Consider the following 27,999-nt stretch of genomic DNA (forward strand, 5'->3'; position numbering starts at 1 on the left):
AATCGGTTCATTTTCAGTTTTCAGATGCTCGTCGGCATTTGTCGCGTGCAGTTGCAAAACGCGGACAAACGCCATCGCAAATAAAATTATAAATTCAAAATTTCAAATTTGAAAATTTTCCAAAAAAATAATAAAACCAACCAAAAAGGAAAAAAAAGAACAAAACTGCTTGCTGCTATTTGCGGGTCGCAAAAGAAACGCGAACGAAACTGAGCGTGTAAACTTTTCAGAGTGATAAGAGTTGTGGTGATAAACCAAAGAAGTCCAAGCTATAAGTGAACTATCTTAAAAAACAAAACTAGTCGAAGCACACTTCCGTTTTACTGTGCCGTTTATCATCGCAGGCTGTTCGCTTTTGTTTTTGTTAGTTTTTGGAATCGTGTCATCCACTTCTCGCCCGGCAAAAAGTTTCGTTTTGTTTGTTTGTTGTCATCAGCCAAGCGACAGTTTCGAGTTGCACTTGAAGACATTCAGTTGCTCGTTTTGGTTGCTCTGCTCACCGATTAATCATCGAAAACAAGATGCGCTGGCACTGCTGGCAACTGCTGGCTGCTGTTGCCGTGTGCCTGGCCAGCGTTGTCCAACTCGCCAACGGACAGTGGGTGAACTGCCCCAGCGGTTGCACTTGCCTCCCGGGCACAGTTCGCTGCATTCGCGCCCGACTCACCGCGCTGCCCAAACAACTGCCAAAGGATATCAAAGTGCTGTAAGTTCAACGCGTCGAGAGGTGTTTTTTTTTTTGGGGGGGGGGGTTTGGGAGTCTGGTTTGGTACTCGCTGGTTTGCGTGCATAAATCATAGCAAGTTTGGCTTCTGGCAAATCCATAAATTAGTTTTTAATGTGCTTCTCTCACTATCACTGTCTCTCTGACGCTGATTCTGATGCTGAAGCTGTTGCCGGCGTTAATTTGAAGACTTCCTCCAGCAAACATCTGCTTCCCCCTTTCCTTATCCACCATCCCCCCATCTGCTGCGTGTTGACTCAATTAAACGTTGTTTAACTGTGGCAGCAGCGAGAGAATTTGTATATTTATCATATCGCGCGGCATCCGCGTCGCGATTTGTATGCATGCGAAATATTTCACTGACGCTGCATTTATTTTCCAAATGTCAGCAGTTTTCCCCATGAATTTCGGCCAAAGTTTCATGCAGAACAGAAGGGGTCTGAGCGGGTGTCTGGGGGTGGCTCGACTTAGTAAAATGTTTGTGGAGCATATGCATATTTATGCATGGGATAGGCTGCCACCAATTCCATGCCGCATGTCGAACTCAGTGTCGACTGCAAAAAACAGTGCAAGAATAAAGATGTCTGTACTAATGTGCAACGAATTCAATTTGTGACAGATTTGCAGTTGCAAGTTGTCTCTGCATCTGGCAAGTGGGCGTGATAAGAAAATGATAATTGTCATTTGGGAATGAGCTCAACGGGAATGAGTAAATAGAGGTTTATTAATTTGCTGTTCATTCCGAATTAAATCTGTTTGCCTGAATTTATATAATTTAAATGAGTTCTCTTTGTTCTTTTAATTGTTAACTATTATGCTTTTGATATTAAAAATTTGATTGAGTTTCGGTTCAAGCTATGGCAGTTTAAAATGTTGGTAGGGAATGTCTAGAAATATTACTATAATAGTAGAAAAATTTATAATATCCTTTCTCTCAGAGTGTTTACTGTAATCTACCCACATCATCTGATTAAATCTCAATTAGTATTTTCTACAATTTTTCCACACATTAGATTCTAAAAATATATATTTTTCCACTCACTTGCCCTTTAGCACGTGCAACTTTTATTTCTTTTCAATCAACCTAAATTTATAGAAAAGATGTTGTATGCATTATTAATCATGGGTTGCCAGCAATAATTGCACATTTCATTCTTGCGTTTTAATTTGTTTTGTGACAGATTAAATTAATTTGTTGCCTTTTGTTTTCCGACAGTTTTCTGTTTAGCTAAATGTGCCATATAAATATAATTGTTGACTGCCTGCAGCAACAATTTCGTATGTTTGGTAGTTTTTCACTTCCATTGCTATGTCTCTCTCTCTCTCTCTCTCTCTCTCTCTCGCTGTCTCTCTTTATATATGTATTTGAAATTCAGCATTTAACACATGTCGCACATGAAGCTTCCAGCAGGCCCCAAATGCATTAATACTAGTGTCATACTAGAGATATGCATGAGATTCGTGATTCAGTTTGTGGAACGCACATGCTATGATCTTGAATTGTGTGGAATTTTCTATACCCTGTGTGCTGTGGATGGCACTAAGGGGTATATTAGACTTCAGCTAAAAAATATAGAAAAATAATATAAAAAATTATATAGCAAACTAGTAGAAACGACACTTTTTAAAATTTCTCATGCTTAAATTGTTATAAGAGTATTTGAGATAAGATTTCCTTACCATTTTAGCGAAGGTACATTTTTTAAAAATTAAATTTCAGGACAACTTAAATTAACATTTTGTCACCCATTTGGAAAAGGTAGTGTAAAGCTAATATTTAAAATATTGAAAATATTTTTGAATATATTATCCAATTTTGCTTAGATTTCGTGGCAAACGTCGATATTCAAGCACTCTCTGAAATACCATTTCAATATAAGCTGATTTATTTGAATGCAGTTGCATTAAGAGCTTTTGCAGTTAATTCTATGTTTACTTTTTGCAAATATGTCCAAGTCGAGTAAGATTAGCAGTTCTTTCATTTGTTTGCTTTAATTTTGTTAATGGCTTCAAATTTGTTTACACTTTTTGCTCGTGTGAATCTGTAGTTGTGTGCCTCATGTGATGAAAAGACTAATATGCATGAGTGTGAGATAAAAGAGAGAGAGAAAGAGAGAGAGAGACAGACAGAAAGAGAGAGAGAGACACAGATAAAGACACAAGCAACAAATGCAAAAAAAAAAGCCAGATTATATTTAAAGATGGTGCACACATAAGAATTGAAAAGGCACAAGTCAAAAAACAAATGTAGAAGATTGAAATAGGATGATAAAATCGGACTTTATTTTTTGTGTTCTGCCATATATAATATGTATATATTTTAATATATGCTGTTCCCTAACTCACCTGTATGTTTGCAATTCAATTTAAAGTGAATTTTCCATATTTAACTGTGGAAATGTGCCAAGGCCTATGCCACACAAGTTTCCTTTACTGGCTGTTCATCATTCAGTGTTCGATGGTTTTTCTTTGTCCAACTCGCCAAAATACTTGCTCTCTTTCTATTCGCATACACAAACTCAAATGTTGAACGCGAATACAAAAACGCCACCTTTTTGACTTTTTGCCCCCCGGTGCGCGTATTTAAACTTTCAACTAAATGGAGGCAAGTTGTATGTATATGTTTAACATATGCCGCTGCCTCTGCCATCATTCATCTTCTACACCCACACACATCACACACACACTACTCATACACACAAGCTGAGGCGTTGAGCAAATTCTATTTGTACACTTTTTCTTCTCTCTGCTAAATAAATGCACTTGATTTCATTTCATGATGATGCATTTCAGCTTGGTCCGCTTTTATATACAACGACTGTATATATATATATGTATATATATGTACACGTAAATATATATAATTTGAAAGAATATATGTATAAGATATCTTGGGCCAAGCAGCCGCTTAGAACGCTGCCCATTTCCGGCTGGAGTCAGTTAGTTTGTCATTATGTGTGCACTCAGAGAAAACCACTTTTAAGAAGCTAAACACCTTTTTGTTCTTAAAATTTTAATTATACAACGTTTGTGGATGTTCTCAAATATATAAATACGATAACCTTATAAAATGTATTTTTGTACGAAAAAGAATTGTAAAGTATTTTCGTTCTTAATTCAATGGCTAAAGTTTTTTATTAAAGCATTATCAATTAAGTCACGATTAAATTGAAAGCTTAAAAAGTCAATTTCTTTATTTAAGAAACATCAGTACCAGTTTAAAGCCAAATTTATCCCTATTATTAAAAGGAATTATACAAATTAGAAATGTATTGAATTATGAAATTATTCCCTTGATTATTTTTTCGCTGAGTTTAGATCCTGCTCCTGTGCATCCTGATGCTGCAGCTACTGATACAGCTTGGGAACTCTGCATATCTGCCACATAAAACGCAGTTGGAGCCAGGCAGATGTGCTATATACGATATGCATATATCTCGCATATGTATGTAAATGTGGCCTGCACACTCATAACGGTTATTATGTATCTTTACATACACAGATGTGTGTGTGTGTGTAGTTATCTCATGCTGTGCGGTGCATTATCAAAACAAAAGTCGCCACACGTTGCATGCTCGGCATATTAAAAAGTTTGATTAGTGCCCAGCCCAGTGCTCAGCTTTGCATGACCCCCATACTAAAACTATTTTTTGCCAGCTGAAAATATTGTGCGGCTGCTTGCATGCCTGCCTCCCACTGCCAGGCTCCATGACTCCCCTTTATCATTTCCTCATTTCGTCATGTTATATTACGAAGCACTTATGCGTGAGAAATGGCTTGTTCATCCTTGTTGCTGCTGTTGCTGTTGCTCCACTTTGCACACATCCCACAACCGTCTGCCTGCCCGGCTGCCTGGCAGGACAAAATATTGTATGTTATTATTAAATATGCATAAATTTACTTTTTGCATGCCACAGAGTACGGATTTTTTGTGTTTTTTTTTTTTTTTGGTGATGTCACCCATTTCGGTTGCAGTTTTGTATTCACATTTGCAGTTTATTTTCCCGTGCTGCAAATATTGAAAAGTTATTGTAAACACATTCTGATAGTGGTACCGTTGTTAGAACAAAATAACCACAATCTTCACCATCCCATTGGCATTGAGAGAATGTGCTGAAAGTAAACTCAGCATGGAGGATCATATTAAATGCCGCTGGGCAATACACTCGAACAGGTGAAGGCTCGGATAACATCATCAATTGTACGCTGTTGTCGCTTGTTATTTTACAGAAAAAATACAAAGAGCAACTGTGTATTCGCTTACTTTACAGATATCACTTGCTTGAACTTTATACAGTCAACGATGTATATATTTGTATTGATATTCCGATTCGACAATGTTCTGGCTCTTTAAAGAATGGACTCCACTCTTCAGTTACTTTTTCAGGGTATAATTTTAACATGAAAATAAATGATATAATGATAGATAAAATCATATAAGGTCCTGGTTTTTGAAAATCAGTTCAGTTTTCACAAAACAATGGATGTGGAAAGATTTGACATTTCTCCATTGATACGTTTTGAGGATATAATTTTAACATGAATTTGAGCCTTATTTTATGTCATTTTTTGTCAGTTCACTGAATTGGATTTATTAATGTGTATGGAAGTGGGATATTAAGGATTAAGTAAAAAGAGGGCATTACAGCTTCTACCAATGGATATGTGATTTTTGAAATGATTAATGTTTTTTGGTTGCCTTCCTCTCCGTGGCCACACACAGTTTTTGTTGCCTGTGTCTGGGTTGACTTTTCAATTGTTGAACCTTTCTGCATTTGCATAAAAATGAAATAAAATTGATGTGCATACGTGTGTGAGTGTTTGCGTGTGGATTTACTGACCACTTCGAAGTTCGAACAATGCACAAATTGCAATTTGATTTGCAATTATGCAAATGAAACGTCCGACCTGAAATAAAATACCCATGTGCAGCAAATTAGTTAAAGTGAAGCATGAAAAGGCAGCAAAGCCTCAATCGTAATTCCCAGATCCCATATCCTAGATCTCAGTTGTTTACCACATAAAACTTTGCATGCCAATCACATCGTATGCATTTTTAATGCACTTCAAAGTGTTTCCGAAAGGTGGAGCAGGGATTTGAAAGGGAGAAGAGGAAAGGGTGGGGGGTGGGGGAGTGGGAGGGTTTAGACTTTTCAAGCTTGTCACTTTGACATAAATCTTTGAGAAAAATCTGCTATTGATTTCGCCTGCAGTACTTTGAGAAGAACAAGGGCAAGCATCTTTGTCTCTTTCCCTCCCTCTCTCTCTCTCTCTTTGTCTCCGTCTCTCTTTGTCTCGCGTCTCTTTGTCTCGTCACACTGAGCAATTTGCATTTAAAGTTTTCGTTAGATCCGATTTCTTTTGCTTTAATGCTGCAGCAAAGTGGCACTTGCTTCGTTTCACAGACGCTTCCGCCCCTGCCTCTGCCACGCCCACTAGCTTTGTCATTTCGCATGCTCGTTAGTGCAGAGAGCACAGAATGCAAAAGTAGTCGCTGTGATAGCTTTACGGCAACAACTCACAAACACATGCCACAATCTATAAGCAAAGTTATTTTTGTAGTTGCCAGCGGGAGCGGGAGAGGTTGGGGGAGGGGTTCAAAGAGGCTACAGTGACTGCCAGATAGGAACAGCAGCTCAAACATGTCAAAGTGGAGCAATCGGCATGTGCCCGGCAGCGAGGCTGGGGAATGGAAACTGCAGCAGCGACTGGTCAAGCATAAGGAACCAGCAGCCCATAAGTATGCTATAGTAACGAATATTGAAAGAGAGAGAGAGCGAGAGAGAGAAGGAGGGAGAGGGAGTGGTAGAAGGAAATGAGGGAGACAGTAAGAGAGGGTAACAGTAAAAAAAAACGCTTGTAGCCAAAGTAAATGTGCGCCAATTGTAGAGCTAAAGAAGTGGCTACTGCCGCTCCTGCTGAAGATGCCATCACGGCATAGGTAAGTCGACAGCAGAAGCAAAGAGAGAGAGAGCGAAAAAGAGAGGGGATTGGTGGGTGGAGGAGGAGTGCGCCTGGGAAAAATATGCTGTTCGACCAGGCGGCAAACTAAGTAACTAAGCCAAAGTGGCGCGCCACGTTTCCTGCATTCCATTTTTGAAATGTGATAGACAGACGCATAATAATGTTAAGGTAACAGCTTCGGCAGATGTCGATGGTGTAGAGTGATGGGGGAGGTGATTGTCGGCGGGTAACAGCTGTTTGGCATGTCAATTGGCTGCGGGTCAGCTTTGTACTTCAGCAACTTGCTGCTGCAGTCAACCAAGCACGTTGCGTATACGTCATATTATTAATGAGACTTTTATTTTGATGTCAGGCAGATATCGTTTTATAAAAGCGCCAAATGGTAATGTGGTTAGCAACGTGACTAAGATTAAGTATCCCGTTAGTCTTATGTACAGGTAGCTAAGTAGGTAAGTAGTTGGTGTGGGGGCAAACGACGCGGCCATTAATACAGCGGAAGTAAACGGAAGGCTGCTCTTGCAAGGCAAACGTATCAAAAGGAAGCTAAATAAGTGCATTGAAAAATTGTTAAATTGCTTAAGAAATTAATGAAACTTTTTGCTTGAAACGTTAGAAAACATTTTTTTTAAAGCTTTTTGAAGCATTTAATTGATGAGCAATGCAAAAATATATAGAGTTTATTAATATTGAGTTTTACAAGTTGGAAAGTCATTAAATTGACAGAACTACTTAAAACTACTTAGAAAAAATACAATAAGAAAATAATAATAATAAGTGCATAGTTCATGTTTCACTCTAGGTTATTCAACTACATAAATTGCGACTTGGTTTGGTTGCCAAAATATCCGTTTTTCATATCAGGATGCAATTTTGTGTCTTGCGTTTCCATTATAAGCAAATATTATATGTAATTTATACTAATCGGCAAGCTGAAGTTAAGCAGTTTTTGGCCATTCAGATAATTTCCACAAATTGTATTAATTTAAGCTCTTTAAGGCTCGAATTAAAACGGTTCACTTAAAGTGAAACAACTGCTTTATACACACACAGTTAGAAAAAAGCCCAACGGCTTCGTCGAAGTGTAAACGATAAACAAGGCGCTTTCTGCACTGACCATGAATACCGCCAATAACAATAACAATAGAAGCAACGGCAAAAACAGAAACAACACCAACAACCAGGAAGGACTACAACTCCCACATCAACAAGAAATTCCTGCTCGCTCACACGGAATTGATATGTTGTCGTGCTTGGCTTCGTCCACGGTTCTCGTCCTCCTCCTCCTCATCGCCCTGTTGCTGCAGCTGCATTGTTGCACTTATCTGTGTTGTCGCTGTGGCTACGCACAAGTGACCTCAGCCAGCCACCTCACAAGTGACCTCACTCTCTCCTCGCCTCTTTCTTCGCCACTCCTTCCATTTACAGGCGTAAATTGTTATTTTCAGTAATTATGTCCAATAAGCGACGAAGCGTAATGGCCTGGGAGGATATGCGCAAGGAAGCTGGCAGGTCTCCTGCTGCACAACGGAAGGAAAACGTTGTCGTCAATGTTGCCATTATGTAAGCTAACCCGGTTTTAGCGGCGACATGGCATTTCCTTCCTGTAAATGCAGGCTGGATGCTTGTGCGTTAAATGCAGCGCCACTACAAAATTATAGGGAAAAATCGCAAACTACACAAAATAAACCAGCGCGCCTTCAATTGACTTGACGGGAAGGGGGAAGGTGAGGGGAGGAAGGCAATGTTGAGGTTTGTGGTTTGGGCCATAACACGCTTCAACTGAAGAAGCAACCACAGCAGCAGCAGCAGCATTTATTTTTTTTTGAGGCAACGGTAAACTTTCGGAGCCACGTGCATTGCCAGCAAAAATTCACTTGGCGTGGCTAGAAACAAAAAATAAGCAAGTAGCATCAAAACTTGCGTTACGTAGTCTTTTTATTTCAGAAGAAAAACCTGCAAAAAAAAAGGGAGACTGCAAGCCGTTAGTCAACAAATTCCCAAGCTCTCGAACTGTCTATTCAACTGGGCCGCCTCTGCCGCTGCCATCCCCTTGCCACTCCTTCAGTAAATAATGCTCGACATTGCATTGCTCTTATCGCTGGCGGCTGAATGCCACTTTTCTGTATTCTTAGCTGCTAATGTTTTTGTGCCACGTTTTCCACATTTTCCACGTTTGCCACGCTGCCGCTGGCCACTGCGATTGCCATCCGACATTGCTACAGGTGTAAATGTGCACACACGTGTGTAGGTATGTATCTGTGCGTGTGTGTGTGTGTAGGTGTGCTGGCTAAGCTGCTTTCAGCGGAGCCCAGCAACTGTTTGGCAACAGTTCTATAGTTTAAGTGGCGCCCCAGCAGGAAAGTGGGCTCCATTTTCAGTTATAATTTTCACGTTTACAGTCGTGTGTGTGTGCGTGTGTGTGTGGGGGTGTGTGGGGGTGTGTGGATGTGTGTCTGCATGTGCTTGTATTTCTGTTGAAATAAATTTTATTTAAACTTTCGTCTCTTATTTTTGGCAATTTTTGCTATGTTTTTAGTGATTTTTTCGTTGTTTTTTTTATTTTATTTTTATTATTTTTTTTTTGTGCAGTGTAATGTGTGAAATTCAATTATACTGCAGGATTTATATGTTGAGCATGGCGTAGTTTTGGCGCTTCGAGTTGAAGCCAACTGAAATTTTATTTGAAGCGTCGAAAATATATATATATATATATATATATATATATAACTGTATATAAAAATAATATGAAAATGCATTGAAATCAGCGTACTATTCAATTGGAAACGGTTTAATATGCGTATAAAATTTATTTCACTGCTTTATTAAATTGTTTGTGTTGAAATAAACGTCTGATTGAAAAATTACTACTTTGAATGCAGAGCAACTTTAAATGCTATTCAAAGCATCAATTGAGCTTGAGATCAATAATATTCTTTTGACCATTGGCAATTGGATAAATTGATATCAATTAGTTGTCTTAACTTAATTTTTGTCATCCTTTTTTTTCTTAGAATAAATTCTTAGCTTAGCTAGAGAAATGCACAAGTTTCCAAGTAAAAAGTAAAGGTGTCAAAGCCGATTATAATGCTATTTACATTTGTGGTTTCCTTTTCTTCTTACAAATGGTTTCTGCCTAAAACAAGAAATTCAATATTTTTCCTCTGGTTACCACAAAAACCTACATCACACATATTTTATGTGCGGTGGACAAAGCTCTCAGAAACGGAGCTCAACAAACAGCTTTGAGCTGTCCAAATTAGGCGAAACAGCAACGAGGCAAGTTGATCGAGGTACATTGAAATGCAACTGAACAAAGAACTTTATGCATGCAGCAACTCCAAGGTAATTATTTAAAGTGCTCTAAGTACTAAGATAATAGCAAAGGCCAACTGGACACAATTACATTTACAGTTTAGCACACACACACACACATTCTCCTTAGAGAGTTGGCTAATGTATGTGGGCATGAAGTAAACAAACAAATCAAATTGAATCCCAGCTACAGCTCAAAACAGTGGCACAGCATTTGGGGCAACTGCAGCTGCGCAGAGGCAGAGATTCTTTGGTCGGGAACTGACCGAGTGACAAAGAGACTGACATGACTGACAAGCTCAACTTTTACGTAAGCCAACAAAACAAGGTAAACAATGTCAAGCAGACTCAAGACTGGCAACAATATAAGCCGGGCGGGGCTGCTGAGAGCAATACAGCAGCAGTGGCTTTTGTTTAATAATAATAAAACGCCAGCATACAAAAATAAATGACATTGTTGTGGCTAGTGGCTGGGGTGGCTTGGGTGGCTTGGGTGGGTATGATTGCATCGGTTTGTAGGCGCTGACTCAAATTGCATTACCAAGTGTCTGGCTGCAGCTGCGGCTTATAGCAATCATATACACATATGTAACTGTACAGTTGACAATTGTCATGAGTCTTCGTCTGTGTGTGTATCGCCTGTCAGTCAAAAATCACCTGGGCAACCCTTGCAACAGAAGGCGGCACAGGAGCTCTGTGGATCCTGGCATGATGCAAAATACCTTTGCAAACGTGTTTTATTATTGTTATGGCTGTCATAGTTGGAATTGCTAAAAGGGGTATGCTGTGCCATCGGCTGTTATGCATTTGAAACAAGCACATTGCGTGTGTTGAGCAATGAGAAGCTCTCCATTTCTGACATAGCGTAGGTGTCAAAGCACATCTGATTTTTTATGTACATATGAAAAAGCTGCAGCAAAAGCTTAGTGGCAATCATAGCTTTAATTTTTAATGCTCTAGGGTATCTGAAAGTCTGTCAATCTTAGCTGTAGCAATGCATCTTATTGTATTTTTCTTTGTTGTTATTGTAGTTGTTGCTGCTTGTTATTTGCGTGTTCGTAAGCCATGTTATGACAATAATGTGCGATGCATGAGTATGCGTGTGTGTGTGTGTGTGTTTGCGTGTATGCTTATGTCTCTGTTGTCCGGGCTGTTTGTCGTGTACCAAAGCTAAAGTTACATCTTGTTTTTATTGTCACATTTGCCATAAAGGCAGCCCAGAGAGCAGCATAACAGAGAAAAGGGCGTAAAGAAGGGCGTCATAAGATGATGCCTAAGCTGATGCCACTGTATGTAGTACACATGTGTGTGTGTGAGGGAGACTATGTGTGTGTGCTTAAGCCAGACAAATCATAATCAGAGACAACAGCAGCATCGTCTGCAACGGAGACAAGCGACAACGACAAATATACCTTAATAACGAAACATGAGCTTGGCCTCGCACGGACTTTAGGAGGACTGTGAGCGGCGGGCGACTACGTGCCACGCCCACAAGCACCGTTCACGCAGTAAAGAGGGGGAACAAAGGGTCGGGTCGTGGCTAAGGGGACAAAATTGCGATGCAAGAGGCGCTGCGTGCTCAGTCTGCACAAATAAAAAGCGCATATTTATCGGGTTTTTATTTTTATGTTGCATACCACACGGCGCTGAAGAGCAGATGATAAATCCATGCACCATCCACCCACACATGCAGAGTAGTGTGGCATTATGGCAAAGTATAAAATAAGAAAGTTTAACAATAATGAAAGCCGTTTATATTATGTACGTACTAAATGATAAAACTAACGGCCGCTGCACGTTAGACAAATGCATTTTGTAAGGCAGAATTTTATATCTAAATGATGATGATGCTGGGCGGAGGAAATGAGTGTAATGCAATGGGCGTATAAGTGCACTAAGCAACTTGAATTAAGTAATTTGAAGTTTGAAGAGAGTGTTTTATGGCATTTACGAGGCAGACAATTGAAATTCATTGATGCTATATTTTATGTTTACAGACAGAAGCAGATGAATTTAATGAAGAATTTATACGACTGTGATTAAAGCCCTTGTTGATCAATTCATTTTAAATATATTATTTTAAATATCTGTTGATTTTTATAAAAAATGTTATCCTTTTGAGTACCGCACGGAAATCACTCGCCAGTCGCATTGCTCGTCAGTCTCTCTCACTAATGCACTAATTCAGTTGTTGTGGCTTTTGCGTCACTAATTTGTACAACTAATTGAATTCAAAAATTTGTAAACCCACTAAATAGTTCAACACCAGTTGTATGAACGCATCATGTTTTCGAGTCGTTGCCGGCACACCTTAGCCGCACGCCAGGCGTGGCTTGGCAGTGTGAGGACCGTGTTGCGGTACACTGGCACGCTAGCATACACACTGCCACACACACACACTCGAACAATTGGTTGGCTAACCGTTAGTTGGCGCAACAATAATTGTTTTCATACAATTTGCTGTCTGGCTCAACGCTTGGCTTTAGTTTTGGGGCAAACCATAAATTCTCGGCACGGACATCAAAGCGTATACGTAACAATTGCATATATGCATCGTCTGTGTGTGCGTGTGTGTGTCTGCTTGTTTGAGTCCAGGCATGCATGAATAGACAAACATATTCGAACAAGCAATGCTTTTGTCAATAATATGCATTAATTAAGTGCAGACATAGATGGATGCCATAGATGGACGCAGAACGAGCGAAAGAGCGACCGAGCTCTCCAGGAACGGAAGTGCCTGGCCCATGCCTGTGGCATATGTGTGGCGTATGTGTGTGTGTGTAAGTGTCCGGGCTTATATGCGCATCAATTTAATTGGAATTTTGAACAACAACAACAAAAATGTAAAACTCAGCTCGAATGCAATTGTTATTATCAAAACCAGTTCGGAGCTCTCGCAACTGTCTCGAAACATAAAAATGCAATTTCCTTGCGTGCACAGAAGCGGTGGGTTTATAGCGCAGGGTAGACGCTTGTGGAGTGGCTTGCCTTCTGATTGAAATGATGCATCCCAGCAGGTAGCCGTGTCAGGTTAGTGTTATTTGTGGTTGGGCTTTGAACAGGAGCAGAAGAGGCACTGGAGCCATTTTTTGTTGCTGCTGCTGCTGCTGGCTCTGCAGCCGCTCCAGCTGATGTTCGACAAATAGTTGCGCAACTGACAAGCAAACTATGCCGGCCTGGAACTGGCACAAATACATACGCATACACACACACACACCCGTACAAACACACACGCACCCGCACACACTGTAAGAGGGTCGAAAGTAAAAGCAAAAGGAGCAGAAGAACCATGGCAGCTGCTGACTAAGGCCCAGGACTCTCGCTCTTTTGTAATATGTGCATTGAGTGGACCCATCGTTTGTCACACGTCTCCAGAAGGGCGTGTTGGGCACTGCTCAGCTCAACGCAGCCCAAGTGCGACAGCGTGTAGAGAGACAGAATCTGTAAATGTTGAAGCAGTGGCAGCGGCAGCAGTAGAAGCAGCAGGCCTGAAAAGCAATGCACAGTGGGGCAGAAACTCACTTAATTGGAAGAGAATTTTTAATATGACTCGCTGGTTTACTATTTACAAAAGTAAATAAACTAGTTGACGTCCTGGCATGGGAAGAATGTTGTACAACAAACAAGTCAACTGTAAATGAAAGCTGAAAGCTTTTGCCAAACCAGAAAAAATAGATGTATTCTCAGACTGTTTATCCCAAAAATCAAGTTAAGGTTCTTAACATTTCTACTTAGTTAAGTAGAGTGTTTTAATACCATATTAATCAGAGTTCGTAGATTAGAAATGATTAAAGTTAACAACATTTTACAGCTTAAAAAACAATAATAAGAGAAGTCAGATATTGGACGATTGTACGAATCCCAGTCTTCTCGGGTCTTTCCACCCGAGTGGTCTTTACCAAATAATTCCCTAACAACTATGTAAATATAATTTCCTTTTTTGATATTTTCTGTTTTAGGCTTATCTACGATACTTGTCCATTCCTTTAGTAAACCCTTAACTTCTCAGTTTGTCACTCATGGTCTGTCTGTTGCAAGATATTTGCTCGGACTTCTCAAACACTCTGTCACTCGGGCTGTATGTCAGTCACTGGCGTTTGTCACAGTGCACCACAGTGAGTTGTTGGCTGAGTGCCTGTTGGTGGGGCTAATGGAGTTTGTAAGAGTTGGCGCAAAAAGTGGATCAAGCTCCCGGTATGCTCGGCACAAAGGCATCTCGTTGCAAACCAACCAGCCAACAATTGCCAGCATGCAGTACATGCTCAGGCAACTTACAAATCGTTGTCGTTTTTGCAATGCAAACTACCTTACAGCCTTACACCTCCCAACAACCCAGCCTCCGCCCTTCCTTCGGCCCATTCTTTTTTTTTGCATTCAATGAGAGTCCTGTGCTTGCCCGCAATGTGCATGTGGTTGCCAAGTTGGGCGACTGGCCCCGGGGCATGGGTCCTTTTCAGAAGAACCGACCGTGACGGGCCACAGCTACAGCGACGTTGACGCTGACGTCGACAGAGGCAGCGCTAGCAGCGTCTTTGTTTATATGCCAGCATTTGGGCGCTGTCTACATCCTCAGTGTGTGTGTGAATATTTCACTCACTCACGGTGAATGCTGGCTGATGTTGTTGTCGTTGTTGTCGTTGTTGCTGAAGCCCTAAAGCTGTACGTGTGAGTGGTTTTAGTGTTGCTCTGGATTTTTAAGTTGTTTTCGTTGTCGTGAGTTGTTGTTTGTGTTGCCTTTTTTTCTATGTGTGTTCGTCTTCAGCTGCAACATATGCACTTAAGCAACAACACACACACACACACACACAGGTACACATACATATGAGTTGGGGCAGAACCACGCACAGAACGCTGACACCAATTAGGGTTAGCTGTCTATTGTGTTTGTTGTTGTTGCACTCCGTGCCTTGGTTGCATGTATACAGTAGCCACAAAACATAATTTTTGTTTAGACAACTCCGCAAAACTAGGACTAAATTGCTGCCCCAGCTCCAGTTGCAAATCGTCGCCATCGTCGCCCTTCTTCTCCTGCTCCTGCTCTAACCTATGCCATAATTATCGCTTGCACAGCAGCAGCAACAACTAGAACAACAACTGCAATAACTGCATCAACTACAACCATCAGAGCTGCTGCTGTGGCAAGAGCGACAGCAGAGGCCTTTCCTAACGGTTACTAAAGCTGGCCAGCATTACCAGTTTGGTATAATTTTCAATTTTAATTTGGTGCAGAGCGAAAACTTTTCAGCTAGTATTTTGTTGCTCTACCCTGTTCTGAATCAAGTTTGTTGGATAAATACATATATATATAAAATAATGAAGTATGGTATTAGAGTGTCGGATTTTAGACAATGTTTATGAAAACATTCCCGCAACTAATTCTTTTGTTGTGGCAGCTTAGCATATTGAATATGAAACCTTTTCGAGCTCAAATAATACTCTTAAAATTATTTGTATTCTTTTCCATGACTGTTTGTATAAATTGGTTTAATTCCAAAACGTGTTTTATAATTTATTTAAATATAATATATATATTTATAGTAAATATACTGCATTAACTAAATTTAATATGCAAAAAACAATCATTAAGCTTAGGGTATGCATTAGTCCATCACACAGAAAATGTTGTTGTCGTTCTTGTTGGTTGTTGCTGCCTCCGCATTGAATTTACACCCTAACGAGTTGTTGTTGTTTAAACTTGCACTGGTTGTTGTTGTTGCTGTTTTTGTTGTTATTTTCACTGCCAACTCCAAAGAGTTTATTAGAAAGTTTTTTCAGCTGCTGCTGCTGCCTCTGCTGCTGCTGCTGTTACCGTTGCTTTTCATGTTGCTGGTGGTGTTGGTGGTGCTGTTGTCGTTAGCCTTGCCTCGTTGCATACTGGTTGCCATTAGGCGGAAAGTTTTGGAAGTCGCGCACCGCGAACATATGTGGGAGATCCGTTAGCGCAGTTGTGGACCAACATCCGAGAATGTGTGTGTAATTGTTGGGGTATATTTCTGTTTGAGGCTTATCGCTGGGCTGTGCTCTTCTCATGCGCCAAGCAAAAAAAAAAACAAACTATGCCACACAACTTTTCCTAATTAATTTTTAATGTGTGTAAAATGTTTTGTAAATGAGTATTTACTTTGCTTTTAAACATCACTCACAGCAAGTTCTAAGCAGGCTAAAAAGCTGCTGTGGGTAGACTTTAAGTGACATTTGTGACAGTCATGGAATGAAAATGATTCGAGTTATTGCAACTGCCGTTAATGAATGTATTAATCTATTGAAATATTAATTATACAAAAGGATTCGGATTCTGCTGGAAAATGTGCCATTTATAGCAGGATTAAATATTCATTTGTACGTTAGCCGAGTATTAGCTGGACTATTTGATAATCTGATATGTTTTCTTGCTGCAAACTTTTTGCTTTCGGCTGACAGTAGATTTTTTGTTGGTAAATTTAAACTTGAGTCTTCAGCAGATGGTCAGCATTTTAGTGTTGATTTTGTGCTCAAGTAACATACTAATTGCATATGGCGCTTGTTAGACCCAGTTACACAGATTCACACCCAGAAACATACATACACAAACTCACATTCATAGTGGACATGACACATGTACGTAGAACGAACAACTTGCAGCAAATTGGTGCAAGCAAAATGGAATTTGCAAAAAGGGAAGCAATCCACTCGAAACTCACCACTCAGCACCATTATGTCCATTATAAATGGAGCTGCTGCCACCAAACGAACTACCACCCAATCAACGACCACCCATCACCCACAATAGTGTGTCCTTAACTAAACGCTTTTGCTTCTATCTCTCCCTCAACGCTGTCATTTCGCAGAGATTTGCGCTTCAATCGCATTGAGGAGCTGCCGGCCAATGCATTCAATGAACTTGGTCAACTGACGACACTATTTCTGGATGAGAACGAGCTGGCTTATGTGCACGAGAATGCATTCAAGGGTCTATCGTCGTTGCGGTTTCTCTATTTACATAAAAATCGCCTAAGCCGATTACCCGCCAGCGTCTTTCAGCAGTTGCCGCGTTTGGAGACACTGTAAGCAAACACAGTTTCAATTTTAAATCGAGTTCGAGCTTAATTAAAAAACTCACCATTTTCTTTTCATATCTCTATGTAGCTTTCTGGAAGACAATGATATTTGGCAACTTCCACCCGGACTCTTTGACAATTTACCCCATTTGTATAGCCTGTAAGTTCGTTTGCTTTGCCACCCCTCTTTCGGTTTCCCTTCGGCTTTCTCTTTCCAGCAGGTTATCTCAACGATTTTTCGGTTTATTTTTCATTTGGCTGCAGTTCATTGCGCAACAACAAGCTGACAAGTCTTCCATTGGATATGTTCAACAAATTGCACAGCCTGAAGCGTTTGCGTTTGGATGCCAACCCGATTAATTGCAATTGCGGGGTGTACTCCTTGTGGCGTCGGTGGCATCAGGATGCACAACGTCAACGGCTGGCCATCAGTTTGAACTGTGCTCAACCGTCTGCACTGCAACGTCAGTTCAGTTTTAGTGACCTCTCGGAGCAGCATTTCCAATGCGGTAAGTGGCAGCAACAGGAACAGCAGCAGCAACAGCACCAACACCAGCACCAGCAACAGACACTGTGGGTGTCTATTGGCCAAATGACGCCAGCTCGTTTTTCAGACAGCCAACGAATGAGCTGTTTAAAAATTAATCAGCTCTTGCAACACAGCCGCAAAAGCATTTCAAAGATTTTCTATAGGGAATTGAGTGCTTGCGAAACACGATGCTTACTAACTTATAGCAATACAAACAGTAAAAGAAAATCATTTAATTAACTGCTTAAAATGTGCAAGCAAAACCACTTTGACAGTACATGAAAGCTATTCAAGTAAGAATGCTCTATCAGGAATAATCGACCAGGGTATACCCTAGCCAGGCTGTGAAAAATATTTAATCAATGAAAACACAAGTTTTTTATGTGTCCAATCCAACTTTAAAAGTTTTTACATACTCAAATTTAAATAGTTTATTTGCGGCTTTTCAACAACAGCACAATTTGCTTAAGCTTGCTTGTAGCTCGATGTCGAATTGCTGTTCAACTGCTATAGTTGCTATAGCTATATATAATGCAGATTCACTGGCAGTTATTATAATTTTAATAATATTATTCATGTATGAACTTCGATTACTACACACAGCCAAGCCACGATTGCTAGAGGGACCCCAGGATATGCAAGTTCAGGCGGGTGACACTGTGGACATGGTCTGCAATGTGGAGGGCCAACCCAAACCGGAGCTCACCTGGATGCACGACACCAACGAGATCGGTGTAGAGCAGTCGCCGCGTATTCAGATCCTACCCACTGGCTCATTGCGAATCAGTGGCGTCCAGTCCAATGACATTGGCATCTACGAGTGCATAGCACGCAATGAAATGGGTGAGATCAAATCACAGCCCGTACGACTGATGGTCAGCAATGTGGACAGCCAGCAGGCTGGCAGCAATCAGGTATGGGCAGCGGATGTCGCTGCGAATGCGATTGCGGATGTGGATACAACACTGGCGCCACCGCGCTTCACCCATCAGCCGCATGACCAAGTGGTGGCACTGCATGGTGGCGAGCACGTGCTGTTAGATTGCGCCGCCAGCGGCTGGCCACAGCCAGACATACAATGGTTCGTCAACGGTCGCCAGCTGACCCAGTCCACGTCCACACTGCAGCTGCAGGCGAACGGCAGTCTCGTTCTGCTCCAGCCCAGCCAGTTGACAGCGGGCACGTATCGTTGCCAGGCACACAATCATCTGGGCAGCATTGAAGCCACCGCCCGCATCGAAGTCAAGGGTGAGTCCTATCCATTTGGGGCGTAATAGGTCCATATTCGGTTTACTACTACTACCCCGCTCCATGCTCGTATATTGTATATATGTCTGCGTTTCCATTTCACAGTCACAACTGTCGCGTTTAACGCAATTTGCAGTCGATTTAATTTCGTATTGGGTTGCCAGCTTTATAAAACCAACAAATGCTCCAACTGGTACTTGGTTATACACTTTTTGTTGTTGTTTCGGTTGCCTATTAGCGTCATGATTTAAGCCAACTACCATTGGCTTCAAATAAAAGTACTTTTATTGCAGACCATGGGGCAAGGCTTAAGATTAATTGGTCGGGCAAAGAGTTTCGAATGGTGTTGTTTTTTTTGTGTTTTTTAGTTGCCAATGGACAAAGGTATTTCCTATTTATGCAGAGCTTTAATTGTGTGCAGCTTAACTGAAATATAAATATATAAACATATGTATATATATATATATATATATATATATATACGTTCAGAGTTTTTATTTAACGTTCTGACTGAAATCTATGTTTTTTCTTTTTCATTTAACTACAATTTATTGCTAGTTGACTATTTTGTTCACCTTTATTGCTTTCCATTTCATATTTAATTGTATATTTTGAATTGTTTTTTTTTTTAAATCAACTAAACACTTTTTACTCAAAGGGAAATGAAATTCTCTTCAGAAATAGCTTTAAAATCATTTTAATTTATAATCACACGACAAAGCAAGCATATTAATATTATTATACTATAAGCGAGTAGTTTAATTATGTTGGTTCATAATATTTAGTGTACTATTATAATTGTACAGATCCATATTATGAGCAGCACGTAATAACGATTGCCATAAATTGTGAACTGTATAAGTAGATTTAAACTTAAGCTTTAATATCTTTAATTTCTTAGCCAAGCTCTGCGACGTGACTGTACTTTTTATGGCATTAAATACGGGCAGCAGTTTATGGAGTGATGGGGAGGGGCAGGCAGGTGGCGTGTGTTTCATAAATGTATATATTGTGCAGTCAGCGCCTTAATCACAATGGCTCATTATAATTTGTGGTCACAGCATAAAATGAAGTGCGAAATGCGCGCATTATTTTGCAAATTCAGTGCAAAAATTATAAACTATTTTGCACTCGACGCATATTCCCGAGTGTAGCACGCACTTCAAATGGGGCAGGGAAAGCGGCAAGGGTATGTTGAGGTTGCTGCTGCCTTTGGTTACCATAATTAACCCTGCAATCACACACACACACACGAGCGCAAGCCAGCGGCAAACAAAAATGGCGACCAGCTTGTTTGAGCCGCGCCAAAAAGTATGCTATGGAAATTTGGGGAGCGATGGAGTCAAATGCAAAAACGACAACTACAAAAGAACGCATAGAAAACTGACCAGCAGCTACAATTTTCCTTTTGTTGTTGCTGGCACGACTGGTGCTACTGCTGCCGCTTTTACTGGTGTTATTTGGAGCGTTAGAAATTGCTCAAATCACTCAAATACGCCTCGTTGCCAACTCTCGTTGCAGATTTACCCGAAATTTTAATGGCACCGCAAAACCAAACAATCAAACTGGGCAAAGCATTTGTGCTGGAATGCGATGCCGATGGCAATCCTCTACCCACCATAACCTGGCAATTGAATGGAGCTGCCTTACTCTCTGGCAACACCGTCGACCTCCTGCTGGAGAATGAGAACACCGAACTGGTGGTTAGCGCAGCCAAAGACCACCATGCGGGTAAGTGCAACAATATCCCTCTCCCTCTCTGTCCCTCCCCCTCTCTCTCTCTCTCGCTCCCTCTCTCTTTCTTTCTGTCTCCCTCTCGATATTTACTTGCATGAATGTATATGTAGAGCGGTCGTTTTAAATTGTAGGTGTCTACCGCTGCACGGCGAGCAATGAGAATGGCGAGGTGAGCGTGGAGGCAACCATTAAAGTGGAGCACTCACAAACACCGCCGCGTTTGGCCATTGAGCCCAGCAATTTGGTGGCCATTACGGGCACCACCATCGAGCTGCCCTGCCAGGCCGAGCATCACGAGACCGGACTTCAGGTAAAAGAAATAAAACTTGAACGCCACTTGTTGACGTTTCCGTTGTCCGTCTTCAACTTTGCCATTGTTTTTGCCTTTCGATTCACAGATTGTTTGGCGACGCGATGGACGCCTTATCGATCCCAACGTGCAATTGACGGAAAAATATCAAATAAGCGGCACGGGCAGTTTGTTTGTCAAGAATGTGACCATCTTGGATGGCGGACGGTACGAGTGTCAGCTAAAGAATAAGTTTGGAAGAGCAACAGCCTCTGCTCTGGTTACCATCAGGTGAGTGGCGGAGAAAAAAACTTGCACATCGAAACGCAAGGAGCCAAGTTTTTGCTCAAACGGCAAACTACTTTGGCAGCAGTCTCAAAGTAAACCTAAAGATGCCTTGCCTGCCAGATGGCAAGCGCACTTAAAACACATTTAGGGTAGCGAAAAAAATGCTGGCTTAATTAATTGAAAAATAGTTTGGTAGCGCATAAGAGCAACGCCAAAGTAAGCCAAATATAACAGTACTTCTGGTCAAACACTGTGCTGCAAGCACATATCAAAAGCAGAGTTTTTTGAGCGATTTAACTTCTCGTAAAGTGAGTTGTGAAGAGCAAGATGGTGCGAATAGGTCCGCTGTGCACTTTCGAAACAAGCCTTAAAGCAAACTAGTTAAAAAGTTTTCAGACTGAAGGCAGAACATGATTTTTGACATGAAATGTGCAACCATTATCTATATAGTAACTAAACTTCGACTTTCTCAGATTTGCCTTTTCGCAAAAGAAAGGTATTTTAGTTTGTAGTGTAAGTTTGCCTAGGCCCATAAGCAGAAAGCTGGCAGGCAAATTAATTATTGATGAACTTTTCTTCAACCTACCTTAATTGCCTTTCACAATGCTCGCAAAGCAGTCTTGCTTCACTGTGCCGCTGGCTAAACTGCATATAAAATATGCACTAAAAGACATCAAAAAGCGGCGACGAAAGCACCAAAGTTGCTGTGCCAGTTGGCGTTGGCAAAAACGTGCCAACACAGGACTCGAAACGTGACAACCAGACACAGAATGAGAGACAGAGAGACAGTGGGAAAAATAGAGAGAGAAAGAGAGAGATAGCGACTAGGAAGAAGAGGAGAGAAGTGTTCTCTGAGGATGAGACAACCGCACAAGTTGTCCAAATTGCCCAAATTGAAATTGAGTTGACAACTTGTTCATGGGACTGAGAAGAATCTAGTTTTCTTTAACTGATTCTATTTTTGTATGTGTGTGTGTGTGTGTGCCTGTGAGTGTGTGTGTATTCGTTTGTTCCATTCAAGATGGTTGCCAAATGGGCCTGTGTGCTGCATACATGTAGCCGTAAATCAATTTGTTACCCTGGTCATGATAAAGCAAAAGCCGCACAAAATGGTAAACCAAAACAGGCCCACAAATCCTGTTCAATTCGAAGGCAAGAAAAAGGCGTTGCTTACGCAGCAATTTTTTAAATGCATAATGCAGAAACCGCCTTTATAACAGTAAAAGCTATAAGGCTGGAAGCAATCTTCCAACTTCCATATGACCTGCTTACTTCTATGAGATTGGGAGTGCTGTGTTCTCCGTACGCTTTGTTTGCACGCGTCATTTAGTTCGCTTGCCAGATGCAGCAGCAGTGGCAGCAATAACTGCTGCTGTGGCAGGATGCTGGAGCAGCTTACGTTGCGTTGCCGCCACCAGCATTAGAAACTTTACTCATTACGCTGTGCCAACCTCAGCCGCTAGACCACAGCAAAGAAAACAAGCAAAAAATTTCAAAATAAAAAAAAAGGAGGCGGCGTGCAAACGTTAAAAGTGAAAAACTATGCTGAGTCACAGACCAAGAATGGCTAACGGAATTGTGGCGGCCGGGGGTGGCACCGTCGCTGAGGCCAACAAAAAAATGAGCGAAAACCGCTGAAAGCCTGCAGCAACAACAATTACGACGACAGCAGAAGCAGCAAAAGGCAGTATCTACTGAAATCCGCCTAAGTTGTGGGTAATGCTGGCGTAAAACAAAAGCTTATCCTGGGATGCTGGGATGCTCGGGGTGATTGGAGACGGTGAAAATGGTGCCGGGCATGCTGGCTCCGGAAATACGTTGCCATTGCCCCAGCATGTGGCATACACACTCACACACACACACATAAAGTGGCTGAAAAGCCAAGAAAAGCCACACACATGCATGCTGAAGAAGCTGGCAGCTGGACTTTTTAGATACTCTACAGCTAATATACAAGGAACTTGCGTGACCCATATTAAAATAAATATTAATATTATTATTTTAAACAACTCTGGTAACTGTGTTAGTGAATACAAAATATGATATGGAATGAATAAATTTATAAGCATTAGCTTTAGAAATAGCAGTAAGTAAACACTTCATCAGTTGAACTTAAGTATTTCGGAAATGAAACCCTTTTGACCTTTGTGCATAATTTTCAATTAAGATTAACTTCTGAGTGGAGTAACTTGCTTTAATACAAAGAGAGTGAGATAGAATTTAGAAATAGACTTGCATACCGTTCTGTCAATAATTGTATAAAAATCTTGGAATTAGTGAGTAAGCATGCCAATCGCCCATCTCTGCTTGCTTTAATTCCCACTTAAGTTTGTAAATACGAGCCCCAACTACTTAAACAACAAATTCAAAGGACCACGTTAAACAACTGTTTAGGGTATTTACAAACACCCTGGTGTGCCAGATAAAGCGCAACCACAAAATGGGAGAGAAGGAGGGTGGGAGCAGGTGCAGACGATGGCGGTGGCGGTGGCGGTGGCAGAGGAGATGGGGAGAATTATATGTATGTAGTTGGCTGGCAGTGGTTGCCATTTAGTTGCTGTAGTGCGATGCGATAGTTGATAGTGGTAAGCCGTGAGCAGTGGCTGTGGTGCAACAGGGTGTATTATGGTCGTTAAGTTATTACCTACAACGACGACAATGGCAAAGTTTACACAGCGAAACTTTCCAAAGGGAAATTCCTTTAACGGCAATGGCAACGCCAACTGAGAATGAGAGGCATGAATTGTTGTTAATACCGCCGTTGTTGTAGCCTGGCACCAGAGCTTGGCGCGGATTTTCCCTTTTTTCCAACAAAACCAAATAACAAAAAGTGTGGCATAATTCTGTTCCTTGCCAGTTCAGCGACTGCCGCTGGGTTAAAATCAAAAAAAGAACCAGACTAGAAACTAAAAAGAAAAAATATTTAGTTTACTTCTGGATTTTCATGAGACAACGACAATGAAGTTTTAAGGAACTTCTGACGCTTTGGAAAAATTAATTGCAATTAAAGTGTGGAATGTAAAAAGTTGGTCTTGCTTCATTTTTTTTTTGGTAATATTAATTAAGGAATTTGCTTTTGTGAGATAAGCGACAGACTGGTCGCTTAACATTTGTAACGCTTTGAATTTTAAACTGATTTTAGTTCGTAAATAGTTCATATTTTCCACTGCGATGGCTACGCTTTGTAGGCATGACTAGATATCTACAAATGGTTATAGCGGCTGTTCTGCCTTTAAAATCCCAAATTTCTTTCTTTCCAAACTTTAAACTTATCAAAAAATTATCTCTTTGCAGAAACAATGTAGATTTGGCGCCTGGCGACCGTTATGTGCGCATTGCCTTTGCCGAGGCGGCCAAGGAAATCGATGTGGCCATTAACAATACACTGGACACGTTGTTCGCCAATCGTTCCACTCGAGCACCACCCAACTATGGCGATTTATTGCGTGTCTTTCGCTTTCCCACCGGCCAGGCCAGGCAGTTGGCACGTGCCGCGGAAATCTATGAGCGCACACTGGTGAATATTAGGAAGCATGTGCAACGTGGCGATAATCTGACCATGGAGAGCGAACGCTATGAGTTTAGGGATCTGCTGTCCCGTGAGCATTTGCATCTGGTGGCGGAGCTGTCGGGCTGCCAGGAGCATCGCGAGATGCCCAACTGTACGGATATGTGCTTCCACTCAAAATATCGCAGCATTGAGGGCACCTGCAACAATCTAATTCATCCTACTTGGGGTGCATCCTTGACGGCATTTAGGCGACTGGCGCAACCCATCTATGAGAACGGTTTTAGCATGCCCGTGGGCTGGACGAAGGGTGTCCTCTATGCAGGGCATCCAAAGCCAAGTGCACGTCTCGTCTCGACCTCGCTGGTGGCCACCAAGGATATTACGCCCGATGCACGCATTACCCACATGGTCATGCAGTGGGGCCAGTTTCTGGATCACGATCTGGATCATGCCATACCCTCGGTTAGTTCGGAAAGCTGGGATGGCGTTGATTGCAAGAAGACTTGTGAATTTGCTCCGCCCTGCTACCCCATTGAGGTGCCCCCGAATGATCCACGCGTGACAAATCGTCGCTGCATTGATGTGGTACGCTCCAGTGCCATCTGTGGTTCTGGAATGACCTCGCTGTTCTTCGACGGTGTGCAGCATCGCGAGCAGATCAATCAGCTGACAGCCTATATCGATGCCTCACAGATTTATGGCTATAATACACCCTTCGCCCAGGAGCTGCGCAACCTGACATCCGAGGAGGGACTACTGCGCGTGGGCGTGCACTTCCCCAAGCAGAAGGATATGTTGCCGTTTGCTGCGCCACAGGATGGCATGGACTGTCGCCGCAATCTGGATGAGAACCAAATGAACTGCTTTGTCTCCGGCGATATACGGGTCAATGAGCAGGTGGGTCTGCTGGCCATGCACACGATCTGGATGAGGGAACACAATCGCATTGCGAGCAATCTGCACAAGATTAACAAACACTGGGATGGCGATCAACTGTATCAGGAGGCACGCAAAATTGTCGGCGCTCAGATGCAGCACATCACCTTTAAGCAGTGGCTTCCCCTTATCATTGGCGACAGTGGCATGCAAATGTTGGGCGAGTATCGTGGCTATAATCCTCAGCTAAATCCAAGCATTGCCAATGAGTTTGCAACGGCTGCACTGCGTTTTGGACACACCATCATTAATCCTATATTGCATCGTTTGAACTCAAGCTTCCAGCCCATTCCCGAGGGACATCTGCAGCTGCACAAGGCCTTCTTTGCTCCCTGGCGTCTGGCCTACGAGGGCGGAGTGGATCCTTTGTTGCGCGGCATGCTAGCTGTGCCCGCTAAGCTGAAGAAGCCCGATGAGAATCTCAATATGGAGCTCACGGAGAAACTGTTCCACACGGCACACGCGGTAGCTCTCGACTTAGCTGCGATCAATATACAGCGTGGACGAGATCATGGCATTCCCGGCTATAATGTGTATAGAAAGTTCTGTAATATGACCGTCGCACAAGACTTTGATGATTTGGCCGGGGAGATTAGCAATACGGAAATCAGGCAGAAGCTACGTGAGCTCTATGGTCATCCAGACAACATTGATGTATGGCTAGGTGGTATACTGGAGGATCAGGTAGAGGGCGGCAAGGTGGGTGCGCTCTTCCAATGCTTGCTGGTGGAGCAGTTCCGTCGTCTGCGTGATGGTGATCGTTTCTACTATGAGAATCCGGGCATCTTCCTGCCCGAGCAGCTCGTCCAGATCAAGCAGGCCAATTTGGGACGTGTGCTGTGCGATGTGGGCGATAATTTCGATCAGGTTACAGAGAATGTGTTCATCCTGGCCAAGCATCAGGGCGGCTACAAGCAGTGCGAGGACATCGCCGGCATTAATCTATATATGTGGCAGGAGTGCAGCAACTGCAATAGCCTGCCAACCATCTTTGACTCCTACGTTCCGCAGACGTACACCAAGCGCAGTCAGCGCAATAAGCGTGATGTCCACAGCTCTGAGATGGAGCTGCCCGCTGCCGAAAGTTATGACAGCCCCCTGGAAGCTCTGTACGAAGTGAATGAGGAACGCGTTAGCGGCTTGGAGGATCTTATTGGGAGCTTCCAGAAGGAGCTGAAGAAATTGCACAAGAAAGTGCGCAAGCTGGAGGATTCATGCAATGCTGTTGATGCTGAGCCCGTAGCACAAATCGTTCAACTGGCGCCCGCACCACTGCCCGCCGCCGTGAAGCCTAAGCGGAGCCACTGCGTCGATGATAAGGGCACCACGCGATTGAACAACGAGGTTTGGACACCGGATGTGTGCACCAAGTGCAACTGCTTCCACGGACAGGTGAACTGTCTGCGTCAACAGTGCGGCGAGGTCAGCTGCCCGGCTGGCATTGAGCCACTGACTCCTCCAGAAGCCTGTTGTCCACACTGCCCCGTAATGCCAACCAAATCCAAGGTGGTTAAGTGAGATGGGCTGAGGATTTAGCAATTTGCATATCGACTTAACGATTAATCAAAACTGTAATTCTTAGTAGCCACATTAACACTTATAGCCGGATTCCACTGGCTCATTTACATATAATGATGAGACTTGTATCGACTTGTTTTATCAAGAATTATCGTTGGTCTTTTATCCCATTAAGAGGAAAATTTACTTATGGTGTCAAAGATTAAAGTTGAATAAAACAAATATACGAACCTTAAACCTGTGGAATCCCTCTATAAACTCTAATCGATGACGCACACAGAGCAAGCAATTAATTAACAATTAACTAAACATTTACTGCTACACATGTAACAATAAAGCACATTAATAGCAAAACTTGACACGCTACTGAAAGTTTACATATTTCGTATGAGATCCCTTGGCTATCACAGAGTTATCCTTCTTGTGCCGCAGCTGGCAATCGATGAAGGCCAAGTTTTTACCTGCCCGCACCAAATTGGCCTCGATGAGGACCTCGTCGCCGATGCGTGCCGCTTTCAGGTAACTCACATTGATGTCCACAGAGACACCTGGGTGACAGGGCTTGGACATTAGAGCATAGGTGGTTATCATGTCAACCAAAGTTGCTGTGTACCCGCCATGCAAACCACCGACTTTATTCAGATGCTCAGGCGCCACCGTAAACTCGGCAGTGCAAAGGCCATCGCCACCATCAAGTATTTTTACCTTTGAAATGATCAGTTAAAGTGGGATTTATCCATTATAAAGAATCCATACCTTTTCCAAGTGCCGCTCAAAACCCGTTGCCTTAGCTATTATCTCTGAAATATGTTTGGCAAATTCCAAACCTTTTTTTCGCGTCCCCATTTTTTTCTGATGTTATTACAAAACGTGTGGGTGACAATACAAGAAAAAGTGCAAACAGTT

At 42.1% G+C, this 27,999-nt stretch overlaps 2 protein-coding genes across 2 annotated transcripts; one reads left to right on the plus strand and one right to left on the minus strand.

Annotated features, from left to right (window-relative positions):
• Positions 1-138: 138 nt before the first annotated feature.
• LOC6558188 (peroxidasin) lies at positions 139-27,448 on the plus strand. Its single transcript, XM_001984299.3, has 9 exons — positions 139-706; positions 16,828-17,043; positions 17,126-17,197; positions 17,302-17,546; positions 18,170-18,814; positions 20,336-20,545; positions 20,683-20,861; positions 20,950-21,131; positions 24,423-27,448. Exons 1-9 carry the CDS (start codon positions 522-524, stop codon positions 27,091-27,093), a joined length of 4,605 nt encoding a protein of 1,534 aa, XP_001984335.1. The 5' UTR covers positions 139-521; the 3' UTR covers positions 27,094-27,448.
• LOC6557913 (acyl-coenzyme A thioesterase 13) lies at positions 27,387-27,989 on the minus strand. Its single transcript, XM_001984298.3, has 2 exons — positions 27,850-27,989; positions 27,387-27,798 (listed from the first exon to the last, which is right to left on the minus strand). The coding sequence occupies exons 1-2, from the start codon at positions 27,937-27,939 to the stop codon at positions 27,457-27,459; spliced, it is 432 nt and encodes a 143-aa protein (XP_001984334.1). The 5' UTR covers positions 27,940-27,989; the 3' UTR covers positions 27,387-27,456.
• Between the last annotated feature and the right edge of the window lie 10 nt (positions 27,990-27,999).

The sequence above is a fragment of the Drosophila grimshawi genome, unplaced genomic scaffold (genome assembly GCF_018153295.1).
Source record: "Drosophila grimshawi isolate 15287-2541.00 unplaced genomic scaffold, ASM1815329v1 contig_44, whole genome shotgun sequence".
Classification (NCBI taxonomy): Eukaryota; Metazoa; Arthropoda; class Insecta; order Diptera; family Drosophilidae; genus Drosophila; species Drosophila grimshawi.

Excerpts from the sequence above, each read along its gene's own strand:
- LOC6557913 (XM_001984298.3), bottom strand. The coding sequence starts at position 27,939 with ATGGGGACGCGAAAAAAAGGTTTGGAATTTGCCAAACATATTTCAGAG. Across the intron at positions 27,799-27,849 it reads TTGAGCGGCACTTGGAAAAG|GTAAAAATACTTGATGGTGG; the intron begins GTATGGATTCTT and ends ATCATTTCAAAG.
- LOC6558188 (XM_001984299.3), top strand. The coding sequence starts at position 522 with ATGCGCTGGCACTGCTGGCAACTGCTGGCTGCTGTTGCCGTGTGCCTG. Across the intron at positions 707-16,827 it reads CCAAAGGATATCAAAGTGCT|AGATTTGCGCTTCAATCGCA; the intron begins GTAAGTTCAACG and ends GTCATTTCGCAG. Across the intron at positions 18,815-20,335 it reads CGCCCGCATCGAAGTCAAGG|ATTTACCCGAAATTTTAATG; the intron begins GTGAGTCCTATC and ends CTCTCGTTGCAG.